Source organism: Hyperolius riggenbachi, chromosome 2 (assembly GCF_040937935.1).
Source record: "Hyperolius riggenbachi isolate aHypRig1 chromosome 2, aHypRig1.pri, whole genome shotgun sequence".
Lineage (NCBI taxonomy): Eukaryota > Metazoa > Chordata > Amphibia > Anura > Hyperoliidae > Hyperolius > Hyperolius riggenbachi.
In genome coordinates this window covers 447,500,615-447,517,444 of record NC_090647.1, presented here as the reverse complement: position 1 = coordinate 447,517,444, position 16,830 = coordinate 447,500,615, and the positions used below count along the sequence as shown (strand labels likewise).

The 16,830-nt window shown below is 43.6% G+C and overlaps 1 protein-coding gene across 2 annotated transcripts in view; it reads right to left on the bottom strand.

Moving 5' to 3' along the window:
- Positions 1 to 5,704: 5,704 nt before the first annotated feature.
- Positions 5,705 to 16,830, bottom strand: part of LOC137546953 (septin-5-like) — a 71,191-nt gene continuing 60,065 nt past the window's right edge. For both annotated transcript variants that reach the window (XM_068270033.1, XM_068270032.1), the window contains exons 10-12: positions 15,163 to 15,325; positions 9,051 to 9,150; positions 5,705 to 6,257 (exon numbers count right to left, since the gene is read on the bottom strand). In XM_068270033.1, the coding sequence (XP_068126134.1) occupies positions 6,198 to 6,257; positions 9,051 to 9,150; positions 15,163 to 15,325 (323 nt within the window). In that variant the 3' untranslated portion in view covers positions 5,705 to 6,197. The remainder of the gene's footprint in view (positions 6,258 to 9,050; positions 9,151 to 15,162; positions 15,326 to 16,830) is intronic.

Below are 16,830 nucleotides of genomic sequence, written 5' to 3'. Positions count from 1 at the left end.
TGTTGTTGTTCCTGCTCAAATTAAAGTGTAGGTTAAAGTGTAAAGTGTACCTGTAGGGAACAATATTGTACCTATGGGGTACTCAACTCAGGAGGGGGTAGCGTCTGGATCCTAGAGAGGCTTCAGCGGTGTTCCTACTCTGGACCGTTCCAGCACTGGGACCCCTAGAAAAATTGCTTGTGACATGCGCACTAGCACTGACCTTCTCACCTTTCTTAGGTAAAAGTCAAGCTGATTTGGTCCATGCTACTGCATGCACAAGCCATCTGCACCTCTGCAGTAGCACGGACCCGTTTGGGATCGGCTTTTTTTTGCCAAAGCCTGAGCCGGTCTTTGGTTCTATGCAGGCACAGTGTAGCCGTGCTTTGGAGGTCCCAGCGCTGGTGGAGGAGGATGGGGAAAGCCTCTCCAGGATCCAGAGGCTTCTTACTACCAAGGTAAGTATCCATTTGCTTGCCTTGTAAACCTTTCAGGTTTGCTTTAACTAGTTAACTGAGGCGGTTTTCCCCCTTATGGCTTAGAGCAATTTTCACCTTTCAGCACTCCTCCCTTTTATTCGCCAATAACTTTATCACTACTAATTACAACAAAATGATCTATATCTTTTTCTTCACCACCAATTAGGTTTCCTTTGGGCGATACATTATGCTAAGAATTATTTTATTGTAAATGCATTTTCACTGGAAAAATAAGGAAAAAATGGAAAAAAAAATTCTCAGTTCTCAGCCACTATAGTTTTAAAATAATATGTGCTACCTTAATTAAAACCCACATATTTTATTTACCCTTTTGTCCCAGTTATAACCCCATTAAATGATGTCCCTTTCACAATGTATGGCAACAATATTTTATTTGGAAATAAAGGTGTATTTTTTTTCAGTTTTGTTTTAACTACAAGCACTTTTTTGCAAATAAAAATGTAATATACACTCTTGACATACATCATGTTTAAAAAAAAGTTTAGTCCCTAAGTTTACTATTTATGTATTTTTTTTTCAATGTAACTTTTTTTTTTAAATGAAAGGTTTTATTTGGGTAACTATAAGGCCTCGTTCACATCATTTAGCGCAGATGGCTGTGCGATCAGAACGCAACGCGTCCAATCGCACGCCATCTGCGCTCCTATGCGCTGCGCTGCAGATCCCATTCATTACAATGAATGGGATCTGCGCTGCGATTCACAAAAATGCATGCAGTACGCGATAGCGCAATCGCGCTGCCACGCAGCGCATATGATGGGAACGGTAGAAGGGCTGTCTATGCCCTTCTACCGTTCTTGCGTGTCGCACACTATACGCGCTGCCAAAATGCGCACGGCAGCGCGTATAGTCTGAACGAGGCCTAAGAGGGGGGAAGGAGGGGGTAAGGAGTTAATCAATGCTATTTTAAATGTATTTAAAATAGCATTGAAGTTTTAAGGTGTAATTTTACTTTTTGGCCACTAGATGTCCTTTATTTGGAATTAACTTTTGACAGCATACATGCGTTACAGGAAGTAATGCGTGTACGAAATATATTAATTTTTGTTAAAAAATGCCAGCATCTCATTGATGCCGGTCTTCATTGATATCGGACACTTAGATCAGTGAATGGGAACTGTGTTTTCGTTCACTGACCTGTATACCAACAGATCACAACAAGAACGGCATGTGGGAGCCAACAGGAGCGCATACAGCAGCGAACGCAACGATAGACTACTATCTACCTCCCCGGGACTTCAGATGAAGTCCTGCGGGTCGTAGATATACCGCCCATAGCGCGCTAAGTAGTTAATGTCATATTTGTTCCAAATATTGCAGGCAAAGAGTTCGAAATCTAGCACCAAACTTTAGCAATTTTCATTGCAACTGGGTGTGTAAACCACTAGGCCCTGCAGTGGTCAATCCATGAGTGCCATTAAGCAGGAGTCCTATGTGAAGAGAAGCATGCAGCTTAACATGGACACCACCTACATTTTTGTGATAACAGGTGTCCTGTTGGATCACACGGTTTACCTGAAATATAACCCCACTCAGGGCCATTTCACAATCCCAGGCTATGGCAATGTTTTGGTCCAGCTAATTAGAACGTGAGTATAGTTGGATAAGAAAGTGAGATTTATTTGCATTGTATGCTGTGCAAGATTTTGAGTCCACTTTAAAGATAACCTAAAGTAAAAAAAAAATGAGATTAACTCACCTGGGGCTTCCCTCAGCCCCCTGCAGACGATCGGTGCCCTCGCAGCCCCGGTCCGATGGCCCAGGACCCGCCGGCGAACACTTCCGGTTTGGCCGTCACCGGCCGACAGGCATGGGAACGCGAGTGATACTCTTGATGCTGATAGGTATGTTTTATTAATTTTAAGGAGATCAGGTTATGTTTCCTAGAAGGTTAGTGGAAGAGCTTAGTGAGTTTTGAGGATAGCAGCAAGTCTTCAATGAAGTTAATGGCTACAGAGAGGAAAATCTATTGGGTGAAATACTGTATATACTCAAATATAAATCTAGAAATTTAGGTCTGACTCACTAAATAAAAGTATAGGGGTTGACTTGTACTCAAGTCGGACCTAAACTCATAACCTTTGCAGAGCGACCCGTAGCGGCCAGCATGCTTTATAATCCCACTCCCTCTGTCACTACATTGTTTAGCTTGTATAGTATCCATTTCCTGTAAGTCACTGGCACTTTTGCCAACCAATGGCTTCAAAACTGAGTACACTGTTTAAAGTGTGTAATATTAATGACATTCCCATTTGCACCAATTTACCCAGAGGTAAAAAGTGTCACTTACCTGGTAAGTGACACTTTTTTGATAAAGAGCAATGTCAAGAAAACAAGGAAAGGGTAGGGAGAAAGATACTGGGTTGCAGTGCTTACTAAGGAGGGGGAGTGGATAATGACTGCACTTAAAGGGATACTGTAGGGGCTCGGGGGAAAATGAGCAGAACTTACCCGGGGCTTCTAATGGTCCCCCGCAGACATCCTGTGCCCGCGCAGCCGCTCACTGATGCTCCGGCCCCGCCTCCGGTTCACTTCTGGAATTTCTGACTTTAAAGTCAGAAAACCACTGCGCCTGCGTTGCCGTGTCCTCGATCCCGCTGATGTCATCAAGAGCGCACAGCGCAGGCCCAGTATGGCCTGTGTCTGCGCAGTACACTCCTGGTGACATCAGCGGGAGCGAGGACACGGCAACGCAGGCGCAGTGGTTTTCTGACTTTAAAGTCAGAAATTCCAGAAGTGAACGGGAGGAGGGGCCGGAGCATTGGGGAGTGGCTGCGCCAACACAGGATGTCTGCGGGGGACCATTAGAAGCCCTGGGTAAGTTCAGCTCATTTTCCCCCGACCCTCCTACAGTATCCCTTTAAGGGAAAGGCAGGGATAAGGGCTGTAATACGTTATGCAGTACAGTCACCCCTCCTGGTCCACAAGTGCAGTCATTAATTTTCCTGGGTAGTCTAATACTTGAGTCACTAAAAATTACAGTTTAAGAAGGTCAAGAATTAGAGTTGACTTATACACAAGGTCGACTTATATTTGAGGATATACTGTAAGCATTTGTGACTGAGTAATACATTAGCATTACACACTGGTCAGGGTTAGGGTTTTTTCAGTGAAGTGAAGAGTTAAGGGTTTTCGCAAAGTTTTGTTTTGGGTTATGCAGGGCTTCAACAAGTAAATAGTTAATTAAGTTTTAGACACAGGTAGTTAAGAAGGGTTAGGGAAAGGTTTGGAAGTTGGGGTTACTGTATGTCAGTTGGGGGATGCAGTTCAGAAGAACTGTTCTTATTTTTGTGGTGAGATATCAATGGGACAAGATCACACATCACTCACAGTGCTGAAATTCAATTTCATTCCAAGATCCTGAGGCTAGGTTCACAGTGGTCAGTTGTATAACGCACGTGTTATAATGTGTGTGAACTGCGATGAGATTGACCATAGACTTTAATTCAAAGCCTTCATGCAGCGAGTTAGAATAACGTGTTCTGTTACTGTGAACAGCCCCATAGCAATGTATGGGCAGTGAGTTGACATGCAGAATTCTTCTGCAACACATTTGACCACTGCGAACATGGCCACAAACTTCTGTAAACCACAGGCAACATTTCTACTTTGTCCTAATGGGGCATGCAGGCCAAGGTGACAGATATCGTATAGTAAATAATCAAACAGAAAGTAGGAGAGACCAAAGATTTAATGAAACTAGATATTAGTATTCCAGGTCCAGACATTTGTTAGAAGCAAATGTAAATACTGAATTGTTGCTGGAAGAATACATGCAGCAGTAGGCAGGCCTTTACTAGAAACAACAAGACAAGGCAGCTAGATTAAGGCGCAAGTGAAAAATAATTATTTTTACTCAGTAACATTTATTTCATAGCGATCAGTGAAAACTTGCATGTTTTATGCACCTTACAGCGTAAAAATATCCCAGGCACCCTGCAGTTTGTCCGCATCAAACATTTACGGTACCATAATTTAGAGCCAACAAGCTTGTTGAGGTCAGACAGCTGCTTTCTTGTCAACTGTCTGACCTTGTACTGATAACCAGCACTGAACCTGATTTATGAAGGCCCTCAGTGGCTGGAAACCCTTGTAGAAAATAAGAATCCTGCAAATCACAAGAGTTAGGTCAATCCTTGTGCACATGTACAAGAACTGCTGCCCTCACAGGGATTGGAATTCAATATCTTGGGCAACATTTTGGGGCAGAGTGCTGTACAGATGTGAGCGTCACTAGCCATTGGGGGGGGGGAGGGTGACACAGGACTTCTTCCCTGTAGTGACAAAAAGGCTAGAAATGCCCCTGGGAATTGTGGGCAAATGTTTGATCCTGGGAAGGGGGTGTTAAAGGTTTTGCTGGAGGGCCTGGCCAGTTCAGTCTTGCTGGGGGGACCGCTAGGCTCTAGTTAGGCACCTCCCTGCCTCAAACCCTGGAGAAACTTAGTACATTCTGCTCCATCTCCTAAGTGTCCATGTCAGTCAGTAGTAAAGGAAACCTGAGATTAGTTTCCTTGGTCTATTTATACTTACCTGGGGCAGCGAGGAAGGCGAGAGACCCCACGCACCTCATGGAGCTGGAGGAAGCTTCAGGTAAGCATAAAGACACCAAGGAAACCCATCTCAGATACACTATAAATAACAGAACTCTATAGCTATTTACTTTTCTGTCATGCACATTCAAGGGTAGAGATAATCAATGGGATGCACATTTATTTTTTTGACTTGTTGCCGTTTGTATGCAACTTAGAACTGGGCCAATCTAGATCATCTCTGACTGCATCTGACTGGCCCAACTGCGGCAAAGATACCTGTGCCAAGGGTATTCTTCAGCTCTCAGAAGGTCTGCAGAAATATGACATCACAACAAGTGAGAAGGGTGAAGGCCCAGCACTGCATTCCAATGTTTGATGTAACGTATCCACTAAGTAAGCATGCTGTCATAAGCAGGTTTTTGTTGCTGTTACAGACCCTCTTATACCTATAATTCTTTTTATGCCAAACTGATCATTAATACCAAGTGTTGTGTTCAACCAAAAGTATTGTTCTACTCATTAATTGTCACAATTAGTGCATATATAGGCCTCTTGCACACTGCAAGCAATTCAGATTCAGATTCCGCTTTTTAATCTGTTTTTACTTCCGATTCAGATTCAGATTTGCAGTTTGCTCCTTGCACACTGCAAATCTGAATCTGAATCAGAGGTAAAAACTGATTAAAAAGCGGAATCTGAATCTGAAATTCTTGCAGTGTGCAAGAGGCCTTAGGCTGTAAAAGGTTAGAATGTGTGGCTTGAGCATGTAGTCTTTAGACTATAACAGCAGTCACAAAAGCTGCCATATCTGTGTGCTTTACTATACAAAAACAAAACAAAAACAACAACAACAAAAAACATAATGGGCAACACATAGAAACCTACTGCAATAAATCAATTTTTTTAAAGTGGTCAGTGTTTTACACGTAAGCAGTCTGCCACTTAAATGGTAACAATACAAGAATATCCTGAACAAAATATATTTGATTTTCCACTATATTCAGCCTAATCTACAATGTGCCCCAGAGGTGCAGTGAGTAGATCATTTCACGGTTTGTTTGGATTGGATGAGCCTTCAGCAGGCACCCGTTCAGTATTCCTGCTCTTGTAAGCTTTTGGGATCTGTCAGGTGGGAAAATTAACAGGAAAATGAGGTCACATGACACGAGGGTAGCACAGGGAGGGTTTAATGACAGTCTTTCATCTGTTTTTGCATTTGCTGCAGCACCTCTTGCATCCTCCGTAACTGTGGACATAAGACAATATCAGTTAGAACATCACAATGATTTAATAAATGGTATCAGCAGCCTAATGCACAGTAGCCCAGATGCCCAGATGCCGTGCGATCGGATATGTAGGCTGACATGCTTATTTCCTTTTAAATAATGCACATTGATTGGCTGTTCTGCTGATCCTCTGCCTCTAATACTTTAAAGTTTACCCAAGGTGAGAGTGATATGGAGACTTCCATATTTATTTCCTTTTAAAGGAAACATGAGGCATTATAATAAAAACAGATCTACTTACCTGGGGCTCCCTCCAGCCCCTGGCAGCCAATGTGTCCCTCTCCGCAGGTCCGCTCTCAGCCATTGTCCTGGGGTCCCCTCCTCGCCAGGTTGCCGGCTGCTACGGAGAGGACAATGGCCAGTAACGGAGCTGTGGAGAGGAACACATTGGCTGTTAGGGGGTGGAGGGAGCCCCAGGTAAGTAGATCTGGTTTTGATTATAATGCCTGATCTTTCCTTTAAAGAGGAGCTGTTAGGTATAGGGTCTCAGAGAAAAAAAACACATATATCAGTAGCTAAATATTGGCTGTACTTACATTACATATGCATTTCACTGTCCACGTTTTGATTTCACAGAATTTTTATATAGTATTTGCAGAGAATGATGCTCCTGACAGCTCATGGCAGGTTCCATGTTTGTCTGTCTTGTATGAAGCCAATTGTGATGTAATATCCTCCCTTACCCTGCTTCCTGATGATTCGGCTCACAAAAAAGATCCAGATCAAAGATTCGAATTTTCATGATCCGGACAACACTACTGTGTAGTGAATATTAATTAGCCATGTGACTAGGAACAATAGCGGACTCAATATGCAGTATACTATACTCTAACGGAACATTGATTTTTCAGTGCTGTGAGTTTAGGCTGCAAGATACAAGCTGCTGTAACATGAGCCTGTAACGTCTCACTGTGAAAGCAGCCTTAGGGCGGGATAGGGAAATGAAGGGGAGGACCAAGGGAGTGCAGTGGGGAGAAGTGGCCCCAACATGCTTTGCAGTATCTGTTATGCGGCCTGCCGGCCTCCTTAGGAGCTTGGGAATAAAGAGCCTTGCTGTTCAGCAAACATCAAAGTAAGAGAGATTTTTAACTTCAGTATTGCCTTTTTGGCTTCCTTCTAAACTGTTTAACACAGTAGAATAGAGGTTTAAATGAGCTTTTGCAGCTTGACAGTTACTCTTTAAGCAGTACTAGTTGCCTGGCTATCCTGCTGATCCTCTGCCTCTATTACTTACTTTCAGCCATAGACGCTGAACAAGCATATGCAGATCAGGTGTTTCTGGCAATATGACAATACTGACTATATAGCTGCATGCTTGTTTCCGGTGTAACTCAGCCATTCGGGGAAGAGGAATATGAAGGCTGCAAACTTAATTCCCTTATCTTTGTTGATGCTCTGACTATAAAGTAAACCTGACGTGTGTCCCCCCCCCCCCCCTTGAAAAAAAAAATCATATACTTGCACGTATTCAACCATCTGGTCAAATGCACCTTCGGGGATCCTCGGAAGCCTTTGAAAGCACTCCCATGCTCAAGTGCTTCTGAAGATGAGTGGCTTTGTACTGTACATGTGTAAGCACTGGCGGTATGCGCACTACGGAGCCGCCCATCCTCAGAAGCACTTGGGAACATGAGTGCTTCCAAAGCCTTCCAATGGCTCTTGGAGGCAGCAAATTCGAACAGGGGGCAGTGTTGGAACCAGGACACTGAGAGGGGACAGGGAAGGCTCTATAGGATTAATAGCCTTCCCTCTCCATAGGCGACCTTTTCACTACAGATTTGGTTTAATATGTTAAAGTAGACCTTAACTCTTGCGCAGGACAGAAGAAAAACAGAGAGCAATACACCCCGTATGTATTTAGAGAGTGTGGCCAGTCTAATTCCCCCTCATTTGTATCTAATCACAAGTTGTAATCTGATCTCTCCCCTGTGTCACATGGCTGCCTACGGCAGAGATGGCAGATAAGCCCATTTGAAAGCACTGGTTGTTAACAATATGTCTGCTTCCATGAATCAGGAAGTAGAAACAGTGCAAATTTATTTTAAGATTTGTATCAGCTGTAACAAAGAAATGTTTTTTTGTTTAAAGGTTATTATGCTGTTGTGTATCTTTCAGAGCAGAGAGGACTTCTGAGTTCCGGTCCACTTTAAAGGGAGTCTGAGGCGTAAAAAATAAAAATAAAACACAAATACTCACCTAAGGAGAGGGAAGGCTCTGGGTCTTATAGTGCCTTCCCGTTCTGCTGGTCTCTGCGTTCCCCGCGGACATTAGGAGTCTACGGCTGCTCGGTTGTAGACTTCTCTCCTCCACTTCCGGCTGAGCTTTGCCATTCTTCAGAAGCACTCAGGCTGCTCCTTACTGTGCACATGCGAGCGCCCTCCCTTGCGCACTCGTGTATGTGCAGTACAGAGCCGCCCGTCTTCGGGAGCCCAAGTGCTTCTGAAGACTGCCAAAGTCTCCTGCAGCAGGAGATTCAAACATAAGGGACCTGTGGGGGAACGAGGACACCGTGAGGAGAACGAGAAGACTCTACGGGACCCAAAACCTTCCCTCTCCTTAGGTGAGTATCTGTTTTGTTTTTGTTTTTTTTAATTTTGCTTCAGATTTTAAGTCTCTGGCCCAGAATGAGAATGCAGATCAGATGCTCTGGCTCAGGTTTGACTCCAGTGGCTGTTTGCTTTATGCTTTATGCACTACAAAGGAAAGTAATTGCATCATGATTTTTAATACAGTTATCATGACTGTTCACTCACCTCTTCATCTTTTTCCCTGATGATCCTCAGTGTGTCGTGATCTGGAGATGGAGGCACACTGGGGATTGGAAAGTCTGTACCACTCTCTCTGGTTAATTTACTGTAAGGAAAAGTGCAACAGTACCCAATTAAAGGTCTGCCTGTATAAACAGGGGGATTGAATATATTTAGTATTAAGGCCATACATGTAGCAATCCATTTGTTTGGAAGAGGAAAAGGCCCTTTGGGAGCATTGAGCGCAATCTTTTCAAGTTACATACACATTCTGATTATTATGATTGATGCTGACAATAAAATGAATCCGTAATCACAACACTAATTGTTAAACAACAGTTTGAATTTTGGTGAATACTTACCAGGTATTGATGGATTATAAACAGTATTGATGGATTATAAACAGTATTGATGGATTAAAAAATCAGATTGCTATTGTATTTTAATGCAGTCAGGTGATTTTTTTAGCACTGCACAGTGCACACGCACCTTCAATAATATCAGTTACCAGCCACAGCTATACTATATGGCATAAATAAGAATTTCTGCAGAAGATATTCACAAAAAAAGCATATTTTTTCCTAGTGGAAAAGTGGCAAACGATGGGCAGATTTCTCACTGATAGTGATGGGAGTTCCTTACTGTGGATCAGAACTATTTGTGAGATTCTTCTTGGACTGGAGTGACAAGTAACTGCTCACGTATCCCAGGCAAGGCTCGGACTGGCTGCCACACATTCCAGTACTGGGGGAACATGGGCAACCTTCAGCAGCATCTGTTTCATAGTGAACAGAAAGGACATCCAATGTTGTACACTTTCTTTTTCACCTGCATAGAATTTAGGGGCTCATTCACACTTAAGTGATTAGCAGGCGATTCCCACTAATTGCTAAAGCACAAGCGCTTTTTAAAGTGCTAGTGCTTTAAAACACTACAGCAGTGTTCTCACTGCCGTGATTGGCACAGATCGTGGGGGGTTTGCGATTAGCGCCAATCGCAAACGTGTTACCTGCAGCATTTTTAGGGGGCAATTTTGGAGCAATTGCAGTACAGTGCTACTAAAGCGATGTCCACGATCGCTCTGAAATCGCGGAAGTGTCCAGTCATTTTTACCATGCTAATTGCGGTAAAATCACTTGAGCAATTTTGCGATTTTAAGTGGGGATGGGCCCTAAACTCACTTGTTTAATGCAGCAGCCACCTAGAGCGACACATTGCTATTTGGCGAGTGTCCCTGGCCTCATCTTGTGTGTTTGCTTTCCCTTGTGTGACTCAAACATTCTGGTTTTCTACAATAAATATGACATGAACTGTGGAAGGGTTTTGGAGTGGTTGTTGAAAGTTTGACCCCGCCGTGTACTGCTGATTGGGTTGGTGCCATTTATCTGCTGGCTTAGAGCAGCTCTTCCTCTATGCCACAGATGTCAAACTCAAGGTCTATGGGACAAACCAAATGTTTATGATTGTAAGAGCATTGTCTCAATGCGGGAATATGAGACAGTAACCTGTGCTGTATACGTAATCACAGAAAACTGGTGTATGTCATTTCCATGGAGATAGCGGGATGTAACCAATGTATGTACACACACGGGAGCGTAACTAGGGGGGAGCAGCCCTTACGACTGCAGAGGGGCCCGGAGCTGTGGGAGGGCTCCAACTACTAACATTCCCTTTCTCTGATACTCCAGATCAGGTGTTTTTGTGGCTACACATGTTATGGGTGTAAAGATCCTGATGGCCACACTTGTTTTATAACCCTTGTAAGATTGGCCCCCAGACTGTGAGGGTCACCAAAAGGGAGGCAAGGAAAGGGTTGTGAATATTAAAGTGTACCTGAGCTTTGGCTTAAGAGAGGGAAGCTTCAGGATCCTATTGAGGCTTCCCTCCCTGCTCTGATGTCCCCCGCCGCTGAGTGCGGCCCCCCAGAAGATTAGCGACAAGGTATTGTCAGTAATCATATTGGGGCCAAGCAGCTCCACTTCCTACAGTGTGGCCGTGCACTAGCCGCGTGAGACGATCTGCACATGCAGTAAGCTGAAGCTGCGGGCTATGTGCTACTGCATATGAGCGAGCGGGCGGGTGGGCTCACGCGGCTAGTACGCGGCCAAGCTATAGGAAGTGGAGCTGCACAGTCCCAATGTGGAGGGGGGCGCTCAGCAACGGGAGATGATGGAGTAGCGAGGGAAGCCTCAACAGGATCAAGGTAAGGTAAGTATCCGAGTTTGATCCCAAGCTTTGGCTCCAGATCACTTTAAGAGGGCCCTATCAAAGTTTTGTTGGGGTTCCCCATGATTTGTAGTTATGCCTCTGTACAAACTGTACATGTAACTTTTTTGCCTTGTGCGCATGCTTGTTTGTACCTACCTCCAGAGGCGTAGGGTGGGGGGGCAGGAGGGTACATCTATTCCCCCCCCCCCCCCCCCTCACAGCATCGGGGCGGCTTCGGCAGGAAGTGAAGCCGACATTCTAATTTTTTGTACTATCCAGGGCCGTCTCTGCTACAGATAAACAGCTGCAGAGCATGGAACTTTGCTGACCCGCTCCCGTCTCTCCCGGCTTTGTCTAGCCTCTTCTCACTGCTCAGCCCGGCAAGATTTTACAGAAGAGGAGAACTGCCACCATGTGGTTGCTGGAGTAGCTTGGGCATGTGTTACGTCACCCATGCACTCATGTATACGCCAGCATGTATGCGGATTGCGGACGGAGCCTAAAGCCAGCGGTGGACATGGACAGGTAAAGTATAATGCACTGGGCACATTTTACATTAGGGGGGGGGGGGGAACAGTGCTGGGGGTTGCAGCATCACAAGGCTAATTTTTGACAGATTTCATGCTGAATTCGATCAGGAATGGGCCTGCGGTGTATGAGCACCTGACAGATCTCTTTCTGATCAGATTTGATTGGAGAGAGCTTTGTCTCTTTTTCAAATCTGCCCATAATCGCTAGATGTATGTCTACCTTAACTAGCCCAAAGGCTGGTACACAGGATCTTATTTCCTGTAAGATCGATGGGTCGGAACGATCATTTCCAGCATGTCCAATCTACTCCTGATCAAGAACAGGATCGCTTTTCAGATCATTACTTCACAGAATCCTGTTCTCTGGGACAGGTCGGACATACCAGAAATTATCAATTCGGCCCATCGATCTGACGGGAAATAGCATCATGTGTACCAGGCATAATGTTTTCCCTTATTTTTATCCCTATCCCCATAATCCTAATCCTTATTTTAAACCTATATTATCCAAATGATTAGAGCTAATTTCCCCTGACCTCTTGGGCAGGCCTACTTACCCCACTGCTAAGTTTATGTACATTTAGCTACACCGATGGCCTTGCCCACATTCTGTTGCATGGTCATGCCCATTTTGGCACAGTGGGGTGCAAAAATTGTCTTTGTCCCCGAGTGCTGAAAACCCTAGGTACGCCTCTGCCTACCTCATCTCCCAATGTGATTGTTATCAGAATATACTGGTAGAGGTCTGGTCTACAGTTGGCATACATGTGAGAAGTTGGGGAGGGAGAATGTATAAAGCACCTCATAGTGTTTTCAGTTACCCACTTCCATTATTCGACTATACCTGAACCCCCACGTGTGCTTCAAAGTGGATCTAAACTCAAAAGTTTAACTCAGCTAAGTAATAAAACATGACTGGACTAGGAAGGGTGGACATGGTGGGAGCTCCTGTAGGGAAATACACACTGAAACCCTTAAAATCAAACATAGTTCTATTCCATATGCTGTCACCAGAAGTGACAGTGCAACAAGAGGGAATAAAGCCTTGGCTGAACGTCACTCTCGGCCACAATAAAAATGTATGTACTGCAACCGCTGTTGTTTGAGGGGGCCTTGTTGTGGGAACATATTTCTCTTCAGTCTTTCTTCCCCATCAGAATCTCTATGTTACCTATTCTCATGACATATTTTATACAATTTCGGCTAGATTCACAGTGGGACGTTGCGTTTTGATGCCACGTTAAAGTCGCACCGCAAGCTTACAACGCAACGCGCCCAAAAAGTGGCAACGCAGCGTTACCGTCGCATACAGCAGATACAGTAAAAAATACAGGCAATGAAAAGTATGCTTCCATTACTGAGCATGTGCAAACAGTCCAACGCAGCTAATAACGTGTACAAAGCACTGCATGCAGTACTTTTACTTAACGTGCAGCGTTGGACACCAACGCAACGTGTGCACTGTGAACAGGGCATTGATTTTTCATTGCAGTGAGTTATTCTGCGTTAAATGCTGTTTTAACGCGCGACTTTAACGTCCCACTGTGAACTTAGCCTCAGTGTTTGAGGTAACTAGTGGAGATACAGGTGTGTAACCATGGAATCAGGAAATTTGGGAGCCTGCGGCTAATGGACTATTTGTGCGTTCCATAGGCGCTAGTGCAAAATATTGGCTATTGGGCACCAAAAGCAGAAATTTGGGCACCACAAAAATAAGGAGCGCTGGGTCTTAGGGTTAGGTGTCAGGAAGGTGGGTTTTAGGGTTAGGCATCAGAAAGGTGGGTTTTAGGGTTAGGCATCATGAAGGGGGGTTTTAGGGTCAGGCTTCAGGAAGGGGGTTTTAGGGTTAGCCGTCAGGAAGGGGGTTTTAAGGTTAGGCATCGGGGGGGGGGGGGGGAGGGTTCTACAGGTCCTTCTCAAAAAATTAGCATATTGTGATAAAGTCCAGTGTCAAGTACCCACAGTCAGTGATGGTCTGGGGTGCCATGTCAGCTGCTGGTGTTGGTCCACTGTGTTTTATCAAGGGCAGGGTCAATGCAGCTAGCTATCAGGAGATTTTGGAGCACTTCATGCTTCCACCTGCTGAAAAGCTTTATGAAGATGAAGATTTCATTTTTCAGCACGACCTGGCACCTGCTCACAGTGCCAAAACCACTGGTAAATGGTTTACTGACCATGGTATTACTGTGCTCAATTGGCCTGCCAACTCTCCTGACCTGAACCCCATAGAGAATGTGTGAGATATTGTGAAGAGAAAGTTGAGACACGCAAGACCCAACACTCTGGATGAGCTTAAGGCCGCCATCGAAGCATCCTGGGCCTCCATAACACCTGAGCAGTGCCACAGGCTGATTGCCTCCATGCCACGCCGCACTGAAGCAGTCATTTCTGCAAAAGGATTCCCGACCAAGTATTGAGTGCATAACTGAACATAATTATTTGAAGGTTGACTTTTTTTGTTTTAAAAACACTTTTCTTTTATTGGTCAGATGAAATATGCAAATTTTTTTACATAGGAAATTTAGATTTTCATGAGCTGCAAGCCAAAATCATCAATATTAAAACAATAAAAGGCTTGGAACTACTTCAGTTGTGTGTAATGAATCTAAAATATATGAAAGTCTAATGTTTATCAGTACATTACAGAAAATAATGAACTTGATCGCAATATGCTAATTTTTTGAGAAGGACCTGTATGTGCGAGTAGGTTTAGGTTTAATTGTAGTAAAATATTGGTAATATTTACCAATGTTTTACTATTGTCATTAACACTGTAAATGTTTTAAAATTTTGGCTTCACCCCGCACTCTTTTAATACCGTTAATTTAAAATATTTATTATTTTAAAGGAGATAAAGATGAAAAAAATGATTCAAAACATTGTTATAAATAATATTTTAAAAGTTCGGCTTCACCTCAAGCCCTTTTAACACCATTATTTTAACATATTTATTAATCTGACGGAGAAAAAGATGAAAAAACAATATTTTGATATTTCAGCTTCACTCCGCACCCTTTTTTCCTCACACCTTTATTTGATTTGCACGTGTAACCACACTGTCTTGTACAGTTAAAATGCCTTGACAATCATCTCTTGCTCATGAGTACACTATTAAAGAGAAACCATAACCAAGATATGAAGATCAGTAGCTGATAACCCCTTTCCCATGAGAAATCTATTCCTTTTCACAAACGGATCATCAGGGGGCTCTGTATGGCTGATATTGTGGTGAAACCCCTCCCACAGGAAACTGTGAGGACCATGGTCCTGGCAGTTTCCTGTCTGTGAACCTCGTTGCATTGTGGGAAATAGCTGTTCTAAATTTCTGGCGCAGTATTTGGTATTAAGCAAATGCAGCTGTCAGGTTCCCCCTTACATACTTGCGATTTCTCTCTCTCACCACTCGCTGAGTCAGGCTCTGGATACACTGAGCCCTGTAGTTCTCATAGTGTGTCTCTCGGGTCACATCCTTAAGGTCTTGCATATGAGTGCGAATCAGCATAGTGCGCAGCTTCACAAAGTCACAGTGCTGCTCATTCTCCACTGCAGAAGGCGACACAAGGTTTAGAATGGTAAACATACCTGAGCAGTGCATTGTACAAAGGTAGATTAAGATAGTATTCATACTTGAGTTACAGATTGCCCAGCAAGCTCGTGGTGAACCAGAACTCCTGGGAGTGTATGAAGGTTGGGGGTGATAAAAAATTACACCTTACAGGAGGAAAAAACACAGAGACAACAGGAGCCCAAATGATGCAGTATGTCAAAGTAGTGGGACAATATTGTAAGAGTGAAGGTAGATTAAACCCATAAAGGTGGGTTGCAGAAGGGCAACCAACCACTGTCGGCAGTTGGAGAAGTATAACCCCGACTCCACTCGGGTACCAGGCAGAGCTCCAGGTACCTTCCTCAAGGAAGCCACCTCACCTTTTTTTCATTTTATTTGTTTTTAAAGTATTTTATTACTCCTGGGCACCTCTTTCCACTATATTCCTAGCAGTGTGTAAGGGGCTAAAAAGAACCAATAAGCCCTCTTACTAAAAACACTATGCAAAACAGAAATTTGCCTTCTTAAAACAGAGGGTGTTTGCGATTATTCAAGTTGGAGTGAGCATATGATGTCTCCCACAATGCATCACTGCTGAATATGCAAATCGTCACTTTGGTGGCCCTGAAAGTCAAACACACCTCCAGAACTGCTGGTTGGTCTTCAGACTGGTTGGTCCTCGTGAATTAATACGGCTCTATGAAGTAGGACTTGAAACATCCAAAGTCTGAAACAATCTGTATGCACGTTGGATAAATGTGGTTGTTAAATTAACAAACGGACACATCATTGCATTGCAGTGGTTCTGGTGAGTGTTTGGTTTTCAGGGACAACTAAGGGACAATTTGCATATCCAGCAGTGATGCACTGTGGGTGACCTCATATGATCACTCCAACCTGAATAAAAAGCAAATACCTTCTGTTTTAAGAAGGTAAATTTCTGTTTTGCATAGCGTTTTTAGTAAGAGGACTTTTTGGTTCTTTTCAGCCCCTTACACACTCCTGGGAGTTCTGGTTCTAGTTAGTAGCACAAACTCAACACTAACTACTGACCTTTTATCTATCCTCCCTGTGTTCTGATCCTAGTATGTGTTTAACACGTTTGCCACCTAATAACGAAAGATGACAAAAATACACTCCATGCGTGCTAATATGTTATTCAGCGTTCTCTGTTCTGCAGCATTAGTAGATCAGTCACATCGGGGGTTGAGTCACAAAACTTCTCATGACTTATCTCACCTTGGCCCACATGCAATTCCCTTTTTCACCTGAGCTTTCTCCTCAGTGATATTTTTAAATATGTCAATAAAAAGCCTTTTAAATCACCAGCAAGGAAAAAAAATACTCAAAATAATTTTGATAGCCCCTTTTCACTTACTTTTTGGCATTTTTTTCTATTGCAAAGTGCTGGAAAGTTATTCTAAATTGAAGATAAAAAATTATCTCCTAGGAGAAAACTCAGGAGAAAAAGTTAATTGCATATGGCCCCTTATGTAAATGT